Source organism: Magnolia sinica, chromosome 15 (assembly GCF_029962835.1).
Source record: "Magnolia sinica isolate HGM2019 chromosome 15, MsV1, whole genome shotgun sequence".
NCBI classification, from domain to species: domain Eukaryota; kingdom Viridiplantae; phylum Streptophyta; class Magnoliopsida; order Magnoliales; family Magnoliaceae; genus Magnolia; species Magnolia sinica.
Genome location: NC_080587.1, coordinates 67,052,061 through 67,069,649, shown reverse-complemented (window position 1 = coordinate 67,069,649; position 17,589 = coordinate 67,052,061). Strand labels below are relative to the sequence as shown.

The window sequence follows — 17,589 nt, the reverse complement described above, 5'->3', positions numbered from 1 at the left end:
TATATATATATATATATATATATATATATATAAAGCATATATGGTAGATGAATCACCCCATCTTGAAACTGGGTTAAAGCTATCATTGTAGTCGATTTATAAATATATAAAAACATATTGTTGTAGGTCTTTTAATCGGCGAATATATACTCCACACAATGCATGCCTCGACATGTGATAGAATGCATATTTGTGAGTGATCCAAGTTGTCTATTAGGTGGTCTTGACCATATAAGGTGGTCCACTCAAATTTTAATGTTATAGCCCATTAGATCAGTGAAGCATCCTGATTCTTGGTCTAGGACACTTAATCATCCTAGACCAACTAATGCAATGCTGCAAAATATTGATAAGACAAACAAATAGAGAGAGAGAGAGAGAGAGAGAGAACCTTCTTATGATAGGTGTAGGTTTTGAAGTCAAGGTCATCGTTGATTTGAGTACCATATTTTTGAAAGTAAGCTTTCTTAAATAGTCGTATCTCAGATGGGGTGCGAGAACATATTACTTCGGTCAGAGCTATCAAATCAAGGCTCGTTAGTGTTAATGCCTGGCCCACTATTGTTGCATCACGCTCTGCTGGATCAAGCATCCAAAGCATAACTGCTTTCTGAAATAGACAAAACAACCAAGTTAAACACATTTTAGATAAAAGCTTGTCTGATCCTTTAGTTTGTATGGGTGGGCCACTGCTTAGTGATCTATACCGTTGGAACTCCCCTGGTGACCCTTCGACTAAAACCTTGTAAGTTAGATGGTTAATAAAAAATGTTACCTGTTCATGTTCAATAGAAAAGGGTCATAAATTCAATGGCTAAGATCTTTCAATATGGGAGATTGTAGGACCACTATCTATGCAGGGACCCGTAAGACTGATGTTTTAGATTACTAAGATGTAGGCATACTCTCGTCTTAGAGTTGCTCTAGAGTAAAAACTTGACAACTAATTAAATTATCAACCTAGATTCATTGAATTCCATTTTTGAGATGATTTTAACTCACTTCTTTAGGTTGTTAATGTATGGTAACTTCCTTTTAAAATACTCTTGCATTTTTAATAATTTCATATGGACCCATTGTAAAATCTTATATGTGGAATTGAAAGGATCGACCTATATGTTAAGTATGGATATCTAATAAAATGAATAAAAGGTGTACCTGTTTGGAGAAGGTATTGCTGAAGGCGAATGTTGTGACATTCCACAATTTACACCTTTAGAAAAGCACTGAGATGAGATGAATAGGTTTCACATGTGTGTAGGCTTGGGGACCCAGCCATGTTTACATATTTTAAATGGTTGAGGAGTTTGAAACCCATCGAAACTCTTCTCCCTTTAGCTCCACATAAATTTGTCAATCTCAGTCCATCTAAAATACTTTGAATGTGACACAGTTGTAGTACACCACCCCTTATGCGATTTTAAATGAATCATATCTGAGTGGGGTTCACTGGTATGCCCAATGACACTATCCAACCCTTAGGGAGATCTAGACCTTTGATTAAAAGGGCTTACCTTATAGAATTCTTATATTCTCCCACTTGGGCCACATTCATCAATGTTAAGAAATAATTTTGAAAACATTTTAAAAATATGTCCTAATATTAAAAAAAACATTCAAATGGTTAACTAATGCAATTGTTGGATAATACGGGCAACACTTCTACAATCTGGTCCATCAAGATCAGTAGTATTGGATCACGGTAGCCATCACAACATTTAATCTTGGTGAAATGAGACTAAGCACGGTCACATATATTACCAATCTTAACGATATGGATTAGGAATTAGGAGGTGTACTATAAGGATTACAGATGCAGTATAATGATATGTTCTTATCCTTAAGAGGTGTAAGAGCTTTTACATGTCTCCAATGAGACACGACATTAGTTATGCTTACTCAAAATAATATTGTGCATACTTAAAAAGAAGTAGAAATAAACTTTATATTAGAATCATCAAACTTTATAAATGAGATATCTATACATGTCTATAAAAATGGATCATACTCAACTCCCACTAACTGAATACATTTGTAGGATCAATAACTCTCATAGATATCACATACTCCTAAAATAGCATGATGGGGAGCCCTATAGTGAGTGGATCCACAATCATCTGCTTAGAGTTGATAAACTCTAGAGATAGTAGATGATTCTATACTCTTTCTTTCACAATAAGATACTTGATGTCGATATACTTCGACCCTGATGAATACTTGTTGTTACTAGAGAATTGAATTACAGCCGAGGTATCACATAAACAATTCTCAATGATTTCGAAATATGCTCCAATACTCGCAAACCTGAGAAGAAACGATATAACTATAATGCCTGATTTGATACTTCATGACAAGCAATAAAATCAACTTTTATGATGGATGAAACTGTTGTTAACTGTTTCATACCTGTTTCAAGAAACAGCCCCACCCACCATTATGAAGATAACTTAAAGCAGACTTCTTAGTATCAACGCAGTAAGCAAAATCTGCACCTGAGTATCCAACCAACTTCAAATGATCAGACCTTCCATATGTGAGTTTGAAGTCCTTTGTCCTTTGCAGGTAATGCAACCCCTTCTTTATATCTATCTAATGTTGCATACCTGTATTGGAGAGATAATGCCTAACATTCCAATTGCAAAGGTAATATTTGGTAATGTATAGACTTGAACATACATGATGTTCCCTTCTATTGACGCGTATGAAAAATCTTTCATTTAATTCTTTTTCAAATAATTCTTAAGGCATTGGAATTGGTCGAATTTATCACCATTTACAATGAGTAATTGTCTAGGAGCATAATTTTGCATGTCATACCTTTCAAGTACCCTATCAATATATGCCCTCTGTGACAGGCTAAGCAGGTCACTTGATTTATCATAGCGTATCGCAATGCCGATGACATAAGAGGCATCCCTAAGATCCTTCATCTCAAACCTTTGAAATATGAATTTCTTAGTTTCGCTCATCATCCTAATGTCATTACTCGCCAACAAAATGTCATTAACATACAAAAACAATATGACAAACTTGCTCTTACTGATTTTAACGTAGATACACTCATCTGTAGTATTTTTTACAAAACTGTGTGAGGAAATTACTTCATGAAACTTTATGTATCATTATCTTGACGCCTGTTTCAATCTATAGATGAATATCTTGAGTCTACAAACCATATTTTTTAAGCCATTGACTGCAAAACCTTCAAGTTGTAACATGTATACATTCTCATCTACATTTCCATTGAGAAATGCAGTCTTTACATCCATCTGATGTAACTCCAAATTCATATAATCCATGAGAGTCACTATGATCATGAATGAGTATTTCTTAGATACTGTTGAGAAAGTCTCCTTAAAATTAATACATTCACATTGGTTAAAACCTTTGGCAACAAGTCTGACTTTATATATTTTGACATTAACCTTGGAGTCCCATTTGGTTTTAAATATTTATTTATAACCAATCGAATTTATTCTTGGGCAACTTAATAAGATCCCATACTTTATTGTCATTCGGGAATTTCAATTCATCTTTTAAAGCATCAGTTTATCGGGAAGGATTAGCACTTTATTTAGCTTGTGTAAATGATTTAAAATAATTTTCCACCCCCATGTTAAACTCGTGCTTTTGCATATATACGGTGTAATCGTCTGGAATTGCAAGCCTCTTCTCTATTTTAGATATTCTTAATGACTCACTTTCTTGAGTGTGATTTAGATTTTCCTCCTCAATGGGTTGTATAAGAGGTTCATAGTAGTGATCTACAATGCTAATAGGCTCAACTACAGGATTTATACCCACATGATATGAAATGACTGTGATGGGAGTCACAGTCCTTTCTTCCTCAAATACAAAATTTCTGATGTTCGTGCTCCTGCTATTTTCAGTATATTCAATGCATCTGACATTCTCAGTTTCAATAATCCTGATGGAGTGGGAAGGACGGTAGAATTAATAGTTTTTTTACCTTTTCGATATCTTATAAAAATATTTATGGTTTTGGGATCGAGCTTTCTCTCATGCAGGTTAAATGCTTTAGCCTCAGCAGGACATCCGCAAATGTAGAGATATCAGAGACCTGGTTTTCTTGCATTCCATAACTCAAAATGGATTTTTCTTATAGCCTTGTTGGGGACCTTATTAAGGATATGAACTGTACTTTTAATCGCATCACCCCATAGATTCTAACAATGTTAAATTGCTCATCATTCTACACACAATGTCCATAAAGGTGTGATTGCGCTATTTAGATACACTATTATGATATGGGGTTCTAGGCATGATGTATAAGGCGACAATGCCAAATCTTATAGGTGTCTAGTGAAAGGTCCTAGATTGCGACCTGATTCGTCATATCTCCCACAGTATTCACCACCATGAGTTAGACCTGATGACTTTAATCTTCTTATCGAGTTGATTTTCTACTTTAGCATTTGATTTTTCATTTATAAGATAGATGTGTCTAAAATGAGAGTAGTCATCTATAAAAATGATAAAATATTTTTATCCACCCCAAGATACTGTAGGGAATTGACTACAAATGTCTATATGTATCACTTCTAAGAATCCTACACTCATAGTTCCACCTTTCTTCCTGATACTAGTATGTTCATCCTTAGTACAATCTGTACATACTTTATAGTTGGAAAAGCCTAGAGAATGAAGAATTTCTTCCTACACCAGCCTTTCCAATCTCTTAAAAGAGATATAGCCTAATCGTTGTACCATAACATGAAGGAATTTTTATAGTCTAGTTTTTGCTTAGATCTTAATTTATTTCCATGTAAAGCATTCACATTATAGACGTGTAATGCATTCAAGTCCAATTGGTGTAGGTTATTAACCATAATGCTAGTATTAATTATATTCGAATCGTAGTAGATACTAAAGTTTCTATTATCAAATTTAGACATATAATCGAATTTGTTTAAACAAGAAATCGAGACTACATTGTGCTTTTGGAAGGCACATAAAATGTATCTACTAGATCCAACATATGACTTGACTTTAACCCAATCTTGTAGACTCCGATTGCATCTACGTCCAGTTTAATGTTATTGCCCATATATACTGATCGCTCTATATTAGTAGGTGGTCATCTCTATAGCATATTCTGTATGGAATTACAAATGTGAATAGTTGTACTATAATCTATCCACCAAGAAACTTCCAATACATCGATTAAATTTGACTCAAAACATAAAAGGACATGATCTTTGCCATTCTTTATGAGCTGCTTAAACTTAATGGTGTCTATTTCCTGATGGCTTGACTTCTTATAGAAGAAGCATTAATTATTCTTCTTAACCCATTTATTGCTCAACCAATCTTCAGGTTGATTGTCAGCCATAAAACCTGAATATTCCTTTTTAGAACTATATTTTCTTTTCATTTTTTCATTATGTCTATATCCTAAGATTATTAGATGAGCACTTTGAACCTTATCTAGACTTTTCCTCTCTTTTCTAAGGTAAGGTCATTTTCCATGCTCCCTAGGTCTAACATTGTCAATTCTTCCCTTTTGGGATTATTAAACCTGGTTAAAAGGAGAACTAAGTTGCATTGAATTAGAATGACAACTTGATTACGTTATACTCACATTAGTTGATATGTTTACTTTAAACTATTCACGAATAAAACTAAATATTAGGCAAAATTATCATAAATTCAATTGATTGGGACTTTGAATTGAATTGCCTATGATGAAAATGGGCCCAACTAGTCAATCCTGGCGAGAATCGGTCACATCATCATCACTCATCCTGTAAGAGGTAGTCATGGCATGAATGTGACTCTCTTGAACATGGAATTAAGCAATGTCGATCATGTAAATTTGAGACACTTAGCACTTGCGGGTGAAATGGGTCTCTCAACTTTACACCACCAGTACCATTTACTTCATACCACTTACATCCCTGCCAAATAGTGATCGTCTGCGTTTTTGTCACTGTTTGCATTGAATGCAAACGCAACTATATAAAATCCTACTACTATATCCTAATATCAAGAATCAAAATTAGTAAAATCTTTACCAATTGAGGTCACTGTGATGGCTAGTACCACCGGATCCAATTCTACGAATTTAGACTTTAAGATTGCGAATATATTCTTGTCCTCAATGGATTATCAAAAGCAGTTCGATTTGGCCTAGAAAGTGGCTGCCATTGATCGTTTGAAATGCATGAGATCTTAAAAGGAAATAGATAGATATGTTTCTTTTCCATTTCCTTTTAAATCAATGGTCCATGTTAGTTTCTGTAGTATGGGTAATGAGCTCATAACTGAGTTGAATTAAGACTTTGCATGATTTAAATATCCTTAATGAGTTTTCCATGTCTGACCCTTAATGTTTTGAGGATAGACAGTCTAGAGTAAAATGTTTAACTTGATTCACATGAATAATTAGATCAATACATTTGTATCCATAGAATGGAAAGTTCAAATCCAATACTCAAGGTCCACATGATGGAAGGTCTAGATGTTGAATTATTCATCTAGTGAATGAACCAAATAAAACACTCTTTATAAACTGAATAGATGGTCTAGATCAAATATCAATGCTTGTAAATAGTCTCGAAAGAGGAGGCCTAAGGGCAAACTTTATAATGGCCAAGGTTTGGGCTTATAATGTGCATCAAACATGCCCTAATGTTGGGCCTGGATTAATCAATGTAAGTGCTCGGAACGTCACGAAACAAGACAATTAATGAGCTCAAGAATCAATAGGTTTATAAAAAAAAAAAAACGACTAGACTTACTGCATCTAGACCTGAGCTTGAACAAAAATTAAAACCCTAAACCATAACCAGCGTGCCCATTTAAACATGGGTAGTCGCATAACTGAAGTAAAGGCAATTTAATAAACTTCAAGAGATGTCAAATAAGCCTAAAATTGGGCTGAATAAAGGTGTGGGCCCCAAACATGAGCCTCCTTATGGTCAGCTACTAGGCCTAAGGAAATAGCCCATTGTTGTGAGCCCAAGCTAATGGCCCACACAAGGCCCACTAGACCTCCTGACTCACTAATATGGTTTACCCAAAATCTAGAATGGGTGTTGGTCCATCGACCGGGCCTATCAGGGTGCTAAAGATGTGCAAGCTTAAATCGATAGTATGTACCCTGGGCTTGTAGAAAGGAAAAGCAGATGGGTTCTGGACCATTGTAGAAGAAAAATAAAATCCCCCGAAGGGGTTCTTGCCTGAACTGAAAGAGGGGAAAAAGGGAGGGTGAGACTCTAACCCTAGAGCAGTCATCGCAACCTGACTCTTACTCAAAGGGCAACAACTGATGGAATAACTATTGTTGGCACGATGAAGTTGATAGCTACTACCACTGATGACGCCGGGAACAATGGTGTCATTGGCCATCAGTCGAAGAAGGCAACAACCCTAGATAAAGTCTATCATGTTGGAAACCATGTATGCTTTTGCTACTGCCCTTAAATTTTCTCAAATGTGACTAGATTCTGCAGGATCACCTCCAATTACTGTAAGGGCTAGCGATAGTAACAAAAGAAGAGTTTCAACCACATAAATGGGTAGTTACTTATTTTGCCAGTTTTAATACTGCCACAGTCATCCAAATCCAATCCTAAAGTTAGTGGTGACCATGGCTACAGGGACGAGGAAGAAAACTCATCACCGCCGTAACATGTATCATCCCCTCTTCCCTTTTTTTGTTTCTCTATGTCGGCCCAAGGGCTAACGTTAATGGCTACCTTGCATCAAAACCAATGACAGAAGTTTGCATTATGCTGCTATTCTATAAGGGGCCAAGATTAGATTTATGATGACCTTATAATCAATCCGAACGAATCGAACTTTGGTTGGAATCCATACTTGATTGGGGTTTCAAAACCTCTTATATACAATGAAGACCAATCTAACACAACCATTTGCGATTAGGCCCACCATTGAAGCAAGCCAAATTCTTCACGTTACTTGAGATTTGTGAATGCTATAGCTTATAGCCTAGTTCTGGCCCTAATTAAACCATTAACGAACGATCCAAATCTGAGCCTATCTAGGTCCATGGATGGTGGGTTTGGATTGTAATAAAATCCTCGATCGGATTCCAAATAGATCTTCCATAGCCAATGCACAGTTGGTTCTGATACCAACTATAAAATATTATATGCGGAATTGAAAGTATCGACATGTGCATTGTTGTAAAATAGATGTCTTAAATCCGGTTTCACCGCGCTGCTCGACCAGTCGAGGGCTGGCTCGACTAGTCAAGTATCCCTTCGAACAGTCAAAGCCCGCTCGACTCGAAGTCCAGTGACAAGTTTTCTGAAAATCCCAAGGTCTTTGACTAGTCGAGGGACAGACTCAACCAGTCGAAGCCCAGGCTCGACTAGTTGAGGGTTACGTAGATGGTGCGCAGATTCTGCGCGGATTGTATAAATTTGAGAGGTTTTCAGAGAGGTGCGTAAGTGGGGTTTCTTAAACTATAAATAGGGGTCCCTAGGGCCTTTCTAAGTAACGCTAAGGGTTTCTAAAAGGGTTCTAGGGTTATTAAAGGGTGTAGCAAGGGTGAGATTCGAGGTTGTTCGAATCGGGTAAGTCCTTTCTCTTTGTAATTTCTATTTTCATAGTGGAATTCTGTCGCTTTGTGCCATACTTTTTTCTCAGAAGAGTTTTCCATGTTAAATCTTTATGTTCTCTTGTATTTGCTTGGTGCTCTTGGATTACTATCCTAAATCTAGATCTGTGTGATTTCACAGCATAAATCCCAACAAGTAGTATCAGAGCAATCGTTGGGGCACAGATCTGAATCTGTAAGATTAACAATAATATGAAGTACTAGGTATGATATTGAGAAGTATTCAAGGAAAAATAATTTTTAGTTATGAAAGATCAAGATGATCAGTTCCTTAACCAAGCAAGGCGAGGATGGTGCTCTTGATGCGAGAAAGTCTAGTATGACTGATGATGCATGGAATACCCTTGCTAAGAAAGTCTTATCCTCAATTTATTTATGTCTCACAGATGAGGTTCTCTATAATGTTTTGAGGGAGAAAATCGCGGCTAGTCTATGGGCGAAGTTAGAGGATATCTACGTGAAAAAATTCTCTGAAAATTGCCTACACTTGAAGCGACAGTGATATGACTTCAAGAAGGCAGAGGGTGGAGATCTGGAGGCTTATATCAACAACTTTAATAAATTGGTTTGTAATTTGCTGGATATGAAGGAAGTGATGAAAGATGAAGAACAAGCATGTATGTTGATGAATTCTATTCCTGCGTCATATGAGTCATTGAAGGACACAATGTGCATCACGAATAAAATCATGAGTGTCGACATCGTTATCTCAGCCCTTCAAGGTAAGGCCATGAGAAAACTAAACGGCTACATGGGGACATCTTTTGATGCACTATTCACGAGGCAGAAATTTTGAACAAGATACAGGATCTTCAAGTTCTAGATACAAATCCAAGGGCAAGGGCAAAGAAAAGGTCAAGTGCTGGAATTGTGGAATGAAAAGACATATGAAGAAGGATTGTACAAATCCTAAATCTAAGAGAGAAGACTCCAAGGCTTCATACAGGGAGGCCAACGCTGCCATATTAGATGGATCGAGTGGATGTAATGGTGATGTTTTATCTGTGTCTATGATCAGATGGCCATACGATGATCGTAGAGGCAAGTGGATTCTAGACATAGAAACATCTTTTCACATGACTCCACATCAGAGTTAGTTCGCCAGCTATAGGGAGTGCGATGGTAGACAAGTGTTTATGGGTAATGACATTGCCTTTAATGTTGTAGCTATTGGTACAATGAGCATTAAGATGTTTGATAGGACAGAGCATACCCTGACTGATGTGAGGCACGTTCCTGACATGAAAAAGAATCTGATTTCTCTTGGTGTACTTGAGACAATGGGCTGTAAGCACACATGTATTGATGGTGCCCTTAAGGTATCTAAGGGGGCACAGGTAATCATGAAAGCGCAACGACTCAGTAATCTTTATGAGTTGATCGGGAACACTTCAAAAGGTGGAGCTGCAGTGCCTATAGTGGATTCCACTTCTACACGTGTGGCATGTTGGGCATGACCACATGAGCGGACAGGATAGGAAGGATGTAACACGTGGACAGGGATACGGAGCAGGTGGAGTAGCCACCTGTGAGAAGAATCACACTGCATAAATCACAGGTTATCGACGAGGTACATGGACGACTCCTATATTGCATATACTCTTATTACAGGCGAGAGGGATCCGTCTACTATTTAGATGGCTCTAGGTGAGCCTGGTGCTAAGAAGTGGAAGGTGACTATGGGCGATATGATGGACTTGTTATACCAGATTGACACATGGGAGATGGTGGAGCTTCCAGTGGTCCAGATAGCGGCTGGATGCAAGTAGATCTTCAGGAGGATACATCATAGATACCAAGGGAGGTTAGTAGCGAAGGGTTATGCTTAGAGAGAAGGGATCGGCTTCTCTGAGATATTCGCGCCGATTGTATAACAAGTGTCTATTAGATCCGTGATTGACACTAGTTGGCTAATGTGATCTCGAGCTGGAAGTATGGGTGTGGAGTCTGCACTTCTGTATGAAAAATTGGAAGAACAGATCTACATGAAGCAACTAGAGCGGTTCGAAGTTATAAGGGCTAAGAAAAAAAAAGTTTGTAGGATGTCGTGGTATAACATATCGTTTAGGCAGTGGTTTAATTCTTTTATGGTGAGTCGGGAATTGTATATTGATGACATGTAGATCGTAAATTATGATATGTCTAAAATCAATGTATTGAAGACTCGATTAAGTGGGACATTCAGGATGAAGGATCGGGGGGCTGCAAAGATGGTTCTCGACATTTAGACTGAAAGAGGAGTAGGCTTTGGTTATCTCAGACAGAATACCTTGGGTAGGTATTAATCAAGTATGTGATAGATCAGGCAAAATCGAAGAGCGTTCTCTACACGTCTCTCCTCAAATTTTTCTCAGGACATGTCCCAGAACAGATGAAGAAAAGTAGGATATGTTTTATGAGCCGTATTCGAATGTGGTTGGTAATGCATGTCATGGTCTGTATTAGACCGGTTATTTCACAGGCTATCAGTGTTGTGAGCAAATACCCCGATAAGCAATATTGGGTAGCGGTGAGATGGTAAGAAGACTACATCTTTATTTTTTGGAAGACATGAGCAAAGGTGGTTGGCCATGTGGATTTAGATTTGGCAGACATGCTCACCTAGATCATTCCTGTAGAGAAGTTCAAGTTCTGTGCAACTCTTTGGGCTTAGTAATGGCATAAAAGGAGGACGGAGTGTGCAGGAGAAGTTATGATGTGTTGCAGAGATAAGAGAATAGATCAAGAAGCTATATGGTTAAAGATTGAAGACATGGTGAAGATTTTTGTAAAACAGATGTCTGAAATCTGGTTTCACCGCGCTGCTCGAACAGTGGAGGGGCTGGCTCGACTAGTTAAGTATCCCTTCAAATAGTCGAAGCTCGCTCGACTCGAAGTCTAGTGACAAGGTTTCTGAAATCACGAGGTCTTCGACCAGTCAAGGGACAGACTCGACTAGTTGAAGGTTACACAGATGGTGCGCGGATTCTGCGCGAACTGTATAAATTTGAGGGGATTTCAGAGAGGTGCATAAGTGGAGTTTCCTAAACTATAAATAGGGGTCCCTAGGGCCTTTCTAAATAACACTACGGGTTTTTAAAAGGGTTCTGGGGTTATTAAAGGGTGTAGCAAGCGTGAGATTCGAGGTTGTTCGAATCGAGTAAGTCATTTCTCTTTGTAATTTCTATTTTTATGGTGGAATTCTATCGCTTTGTGCCATAGTTTTTTTTCCGAAAGAGTTTTCCAAGTTAAATCTTTGTGTTCTCTTATGTTTGTTTGGTGCTCTTGGATTGCTATCCTAGATCTAGATCTATGTGATTCCGCAACACAAATTCCAACATGCATATCGAGTATGTAGATCTAATAAAATGAATAAAAGATCTACTTGATTGGGAAGATATTTTTGAAGGTGAATGTTGGGATCTTTCGCACCTTACACCTTTAGAGAAGCACCAGGATGGGATGAATAGGCTTCACACATGTGTAGGCTTGGGGACCCAACCTTATTTATATAATTTAGAGGGTTATGGAGTTTACCCATCGAAACTCCTCCCCCTTTAGGCTCTACACGAATTTGTCAATCCTATTCCATCTAGAATATTATGCGTGTGACACACTTGTAGTGCACCACCCCTTACATAAATTTAGATGAATCACAACTAAGTGGGATCCACTGGTATGCCCAATCACACTATCCAACCCTTAAGGAGATCTAGATTGTCGATCAATAAGGCCCAACTTATAGAATTCTTATACCCATACCTTCCATGTACAATCATAAAACGCCTCAGATATGGTAATAAAATATCTCCTAATGCCATGACTTTGTTGAGACTAAAAGAAATTTTCATCTTACCCATGTGTAAATACAAATAGGTTGTATGGATTTGGGTGATTTCTAAACCGCTCATGATGTAGCCTCACCACTAGGGCTGGCATTGGGCCTAGCATGGGCTAATTGTAAATGATATTTTGAATAAGCCTGCCCTGTTAAGCCTTGCTTGACTCACTCAAATAATTAGATTATCATCGTTTGCCTTGTGATCTTTAAGGATCTCCATATCTATTGGTAGCCATCAGTCACTAGCACGGGGAGACCAACGGTGAATGTATAGGAAAGGTACAAATTGAAGTAGTATTCATATATTTGAGGTGTGAACTGCTCTTTATTGTAAAGAATAGATAATAAGGATATAAGTGATGATACATCATATTTATCTTTGGTTCTTAGAAATTGAAGATGTGACTAATCAAAGTCGAAATAATATAATTTGTTTCATTTTTCTTCTATATGATTAATGTTATGGTCTGATTAAAAAGTGAGGTTGTGAGGATATGAGATGAGTTATACCTTATGTGTAATGATTTAAGTATTATATACCTCACAAATGTCTAGTGTTGTCTATTTTACTGTGCAAATTATTATCATAGTGTTGGCATCTTATCTACATACTGCTTTAATTTGATCTAGTCAGTGCATTATAGAAGTAGCCAGATATATAGATGCCTATGTATTCTTAGTCACTCTCCTCTTGTGTATAGGGGGATGAGATCGAGTATCACTATTTTAGTGTAAGATGACAAATGCCCTTAAATTGATTGGACTTAGTTATGTTAAGAAAGCCACTTGATCGATTTTGAATTACACATATATGGAAAGACTCCATGATAACTACACTGAGCTTGTAAAACTATTAGTATATACTTGAAGACTTTTATGTCTTCATAACTTATTTGCACGCTAGTTTCAAGTTTTGATAAAGTTTAATATATAGTATACTATTACTCTAAAAATGATTTTAAACTGAAGTTTGTGAAAAACTGAATTTTGTAAATAAACTTAATAAATTGGATAAGTACATATATTAGTAGAATACTCCAAATTAGGAGTTAATTCAATGCAGTGTGATCATGGTAACTAGGACCGATATAACAAAGCTTGTGTTATTGAATGCTAGTCAAGTGTTCGCTTAGTATTCAAACACATATGAGAATATAATAATATTCAATTAGTCCTATACCTCTATTTCTTTTAATAATGATATTTTGATTTTAATCGTTATATGAAAAGTTAGATGGACAATCTATATTGTGTACATATTATAATATGATTGAATATGATGTGTTGGATATAGACTCTTAGGGTTAATTGTGGGTGAGTCCCACACATTTTTCACCCACACATTTTTCCTTTGGAATATCTCTAAGTGAATATTCCTCTTTCCATTTTCTCTCTAAGTTCGAATTTGAATTTAAACTTAAATGAGAGAAAATGACTGGGAATAAGGGAGAGGAAGAGAGAGATTGAAGTAAGATGTGATAAGGATAAATCTTATTGCATACGAACTCCCCCCAATCATCCGAATGAACTCTACAAAGAAAATTAGAAGGGGAATAAATGATCAATATCATTATCCATTACGTTAAGTATAGACAATTTAAATACTTGATCATGTCTAGCGGCCATCTTAACCATAGTATTTGATGAATGATTAGATCCTTTTCACTCCTAAAGTAACTAGGCAAACAGCTGGACATGGGCCGTCCATCTCTAGCTTTGTGTGAAGGTCCCTAAAATATGTAAATAAATTAGATCTTATGGGCCCACACATTCAGCCCTCCCCACCCACATGAACCAAAAACCTAAGCAACTTTTAAGTAATTCTTTGTTGAGCATTGTATAATACCTCTTCCTTCAATGATTTATTTTCTAAGATAGTAAAACTAGGAAATTATTCTAAATTTTATCTGAAAATTCTATAGAGTGAAAAAATGTAACACTTAAGATAATATATTCCGTCATCCATGGAGACAATAAGATTAGGTTCTATTTTGAAAGAATTGTGAATTCCATTTGTGGGCTCATGAAATATATGTATACCTTAATATTGCTACTAAGTGGCCCAAAAAGCTCTCCATTAAGGTCCCCACTAATGTTCACACCAAGGTTCTCACTGACATCCCCAGCAAATCCAAGCTCTTGAGAGAGACGTTGCTTGAGATCCTCAGAATACATGGCTTTGTATGCTTCTTGAATTTCGGCACGTTGAGTTACATCACGATGTGCAAGAATATTGATAATCTCAGGGACGTTTTTCCCTCTTCCTGTATAAAAATCACATTGAAAACATTAAGTAACAAACAAGAAGCTAACTTTGAAATGGTAGGATAGAAATAAAAGAAAGAAAAGAAAAAAGAGCTAAAGAAGTTAATCTTAAGAAGGAGCTATTTCAACAAATAATATAATTTTATTTTTCAGTTGCCTAATCATTTTGGCATAACTTCTTGCCTGGCTGTAGTTCTTATGTAATTTGTACATTCTCTTCAAAAAACTCTTCAAGCCCTTTTTAATTTCTTCCAATCTTAGTTATTTTTTGTTGTATGTTCTAAATCTTGGTACATAGATACATGATAAAACTAAGATTAGGTTTAGTGTTTTAGAGTAGTTTGGGAATTTTAATCTTCTTTTTTTTTTCATTTTTAAATTCTAATATTTGAAAGATGGAAAAAGCACCATGTGAAATGATCTGGATAGAATGTTCTTAAACGATTCTTCCCTTCCCCGAGTGCATTTTTTCTAAAACAAATACACCCACTATATGGGCCCCACAACAGTCCTACCACTACTCATAGTGGTGGACAGTGGAAGCGGATTGCGTACTGAGCAAACTCTGTGGGGTCCACCATGATTTATGTATTTTATCCACTCCATCCATCCATTTTACCAGATAACTTTAGGGCTTGAGCCTAAATATGAAGTATATCCAAGCCTCAAGTGGAACACACCATAGGAAACAGTGTGAATTGAACATCTACCGTTAAAAATTTCGTGGGAGCCACAGAAGTTTTGGATCAAGCTTGTAATTATGTTTTACCTTCATCCATGTCTGTGTGATCTTATAAACAGATTGGATGAGAAATAAACATCACTGTGGGCCCTAGAAAGGTTTCAACCGTGAAAGTCATTATTCCAACTATTTTCTATGGTATGGTCGATTTGATCTTTGGGTATATTTAAATTTTGGTCTAACCCATAAAATAAGATGAAAAAGCAGATGGACTACGTGGATAGACCAGATACATTCACGGTAGGCCTGACAGAGTTTACAAAGATAAGAGCATACTAGTAACACAGTACGCAATCCGATTTCATGGACAGATGGTGGAACTGGTACGACACATACAGCTACTTGCAGCCCGAGAAAGAGAAAGGTTGCAGGCTCTGCACGGACGCGGATTGGCTAGTGACCTTAACACCTAGCAGGTGTAAAAGCTCAGTGTGCCTCACCATGATGTATCTGTTTTATCCACGTCATCAATTCATTTTAAAGTAGAACATATTAGGAAATATGAGTCCAACAATGATGTAATCCAATTCTCAGGTGGACCACGCTACAACAAACAGAAGGAATTGAATCCTTACTGTTGAAAGCATTTTAAGGGACATATTTTTTTGATAAAGCTGATATAGTTGTATTTTACCCTCATTAAGGTTCGCGTGACCTTATTAACAGGTTAGGATGTAAAATAAACATTACAGTAGGCCTTAGGAAGTTTTTAACTATGGACTTTCAGTGAACATTATTTTCCTGCGTGTGGTTCACTTGAGATTTGGATTTGCCTCATTTTTTGGCTTGTACCTTGAAATAATCTGAAACAATGGATGAACGGCGTGGATAAAACAGATACATCCTAGTGAGCTCACAGACACTGGTTGGTGTTGGATTCACTTACTAGATTAGCCACGCCTTTACGTTTGGGTTAAGACCAATGGTCAGTCGTGGAATTGATTCCAACATTTTGGTGGACTTGGTGAGCTGACCAGTCAAACTTTGGTGAGCTGACCGGAAGCGGATTGCGTCCTGCCCGTCTGGACGGAAAGTGGTGCACATGGGCTCTGTGAGGCCAACCGTTATATGGGTTTTATCCACTCCGTTCATCTATTTTTCTGTATCATTTTAGAATATGGGTACAAAATGGGGGCACATCCAAGGCTCAAGTGGACCACACCACAAGAAGCAGCCGTGATAATGATGCCTACCGTTGAAACCTTCCTACGTCATGTTTATTTTCCATCCAACCTGTTGAAAAGGTCAAAAAGAGCTGGATGAAGGGAAAACACAAATTTCAGCTTGATCCAAAACTTCAATGGCCCTCAAGAAGTTTCTAATGGTAGGCGTTCAATCCTCACTGCGTGGCCCACTTGAGCTTTGGATCTGTCTCATTCTTCGGCTCATTTCCTACAATGATCTAGAAAAATGGATGAACGGTGTGTATAAAACCCATACATCACAGTTGGCCCCACAGAGCCCCTGCTTGGACCGATTCCGTCCAGCGGCTCGGGACACAATCCAATTCCGACCTGACCGGCCTAACTATTGTGTGGACGTCCATGGTGGGGCCTACCTTTTTTATGGCACTGATATCCTACATGTTGGCGGGAAAACGGATGCTACGGTCCCACTAGCTAGTTGTGACCCGATGAAATCATCAAAGAAAATGAATGGAACTGAGAAAACAATCTAAGATTTCTAACCTTTGAAAGCCGTATTGAGATGGATGGCATCTTGTCTAGGGTCAGGATCACCATCTAAGGACACTCCCCTGCTAGGAGCTTGTGCACTTAGAGGAGGAGCTTGTGCACCTAGAGGAGTTAGCATTTCTGCCATAGTCCCTGATGCAGCTTCTAGCATCACGTTGTCCATCCTCCCACCAAAGAAGTACTTCAAATGGACACACACACATGCTTAGGCCTGTTTGATTTTCTCATTACGGAGGTAATTTAAGATAAATGGGTAATAATTATTTACCTCAGTATTTTTGGTTGGATTAAGGTGATTTGGCCGCCGCCTTTCATTTGTAACACTCCTCACCTCACCTGAGGAGGAAAAAAAGTTAAACATAAGGTAATTCCGTGTTTTTGCCAGAAATGAAACATCGTTTTTTTAAAAGTGAACTCGAGCAGTTAGATCTTTCCATGTGTGCTCCTTTGATTGTACCAC

The 17,589-nt window shown here is 37.4% G+C and overlaps 1 protein-coding gene across 2 annotated transcripts in view; it reads right to left on the bottom strand.

The window, feature by feature from the left end:
- Positions 1-17,332, bottom strand: part of LOC131227573 (annexin D5-like) — a 28,513-nt gene extending 11,181 nt beyond the window's left edge. Inside the window, exons 1-3 of one of the 2 annotated variants that reach the window (XM_058223385.1) lie at positions 17,124-17,332; positions 14,469-14,692; positions 392-610 (exon numbers count right to left, since the gene is read on the bottom strand). In XM_058223385.1, the coding sequence (XP_058079368.1) occupies positions 392-610; positions 14,469-14,692; positions 17,124-17,292 (612 nt within the window). In that variant the 5' untranslated portion in view covers positions 17,293-17,332. The remainder of the gene's footprint in view (positions 1-391; positions 611-14,468; positions 14,693-17,123) is intronic. The other variant, XM_058223386.1, reaches the window with a different exon arrangement.
- Between the last annotated feature and the right edge of the window lie 257 nt (positions 17,333-17,589).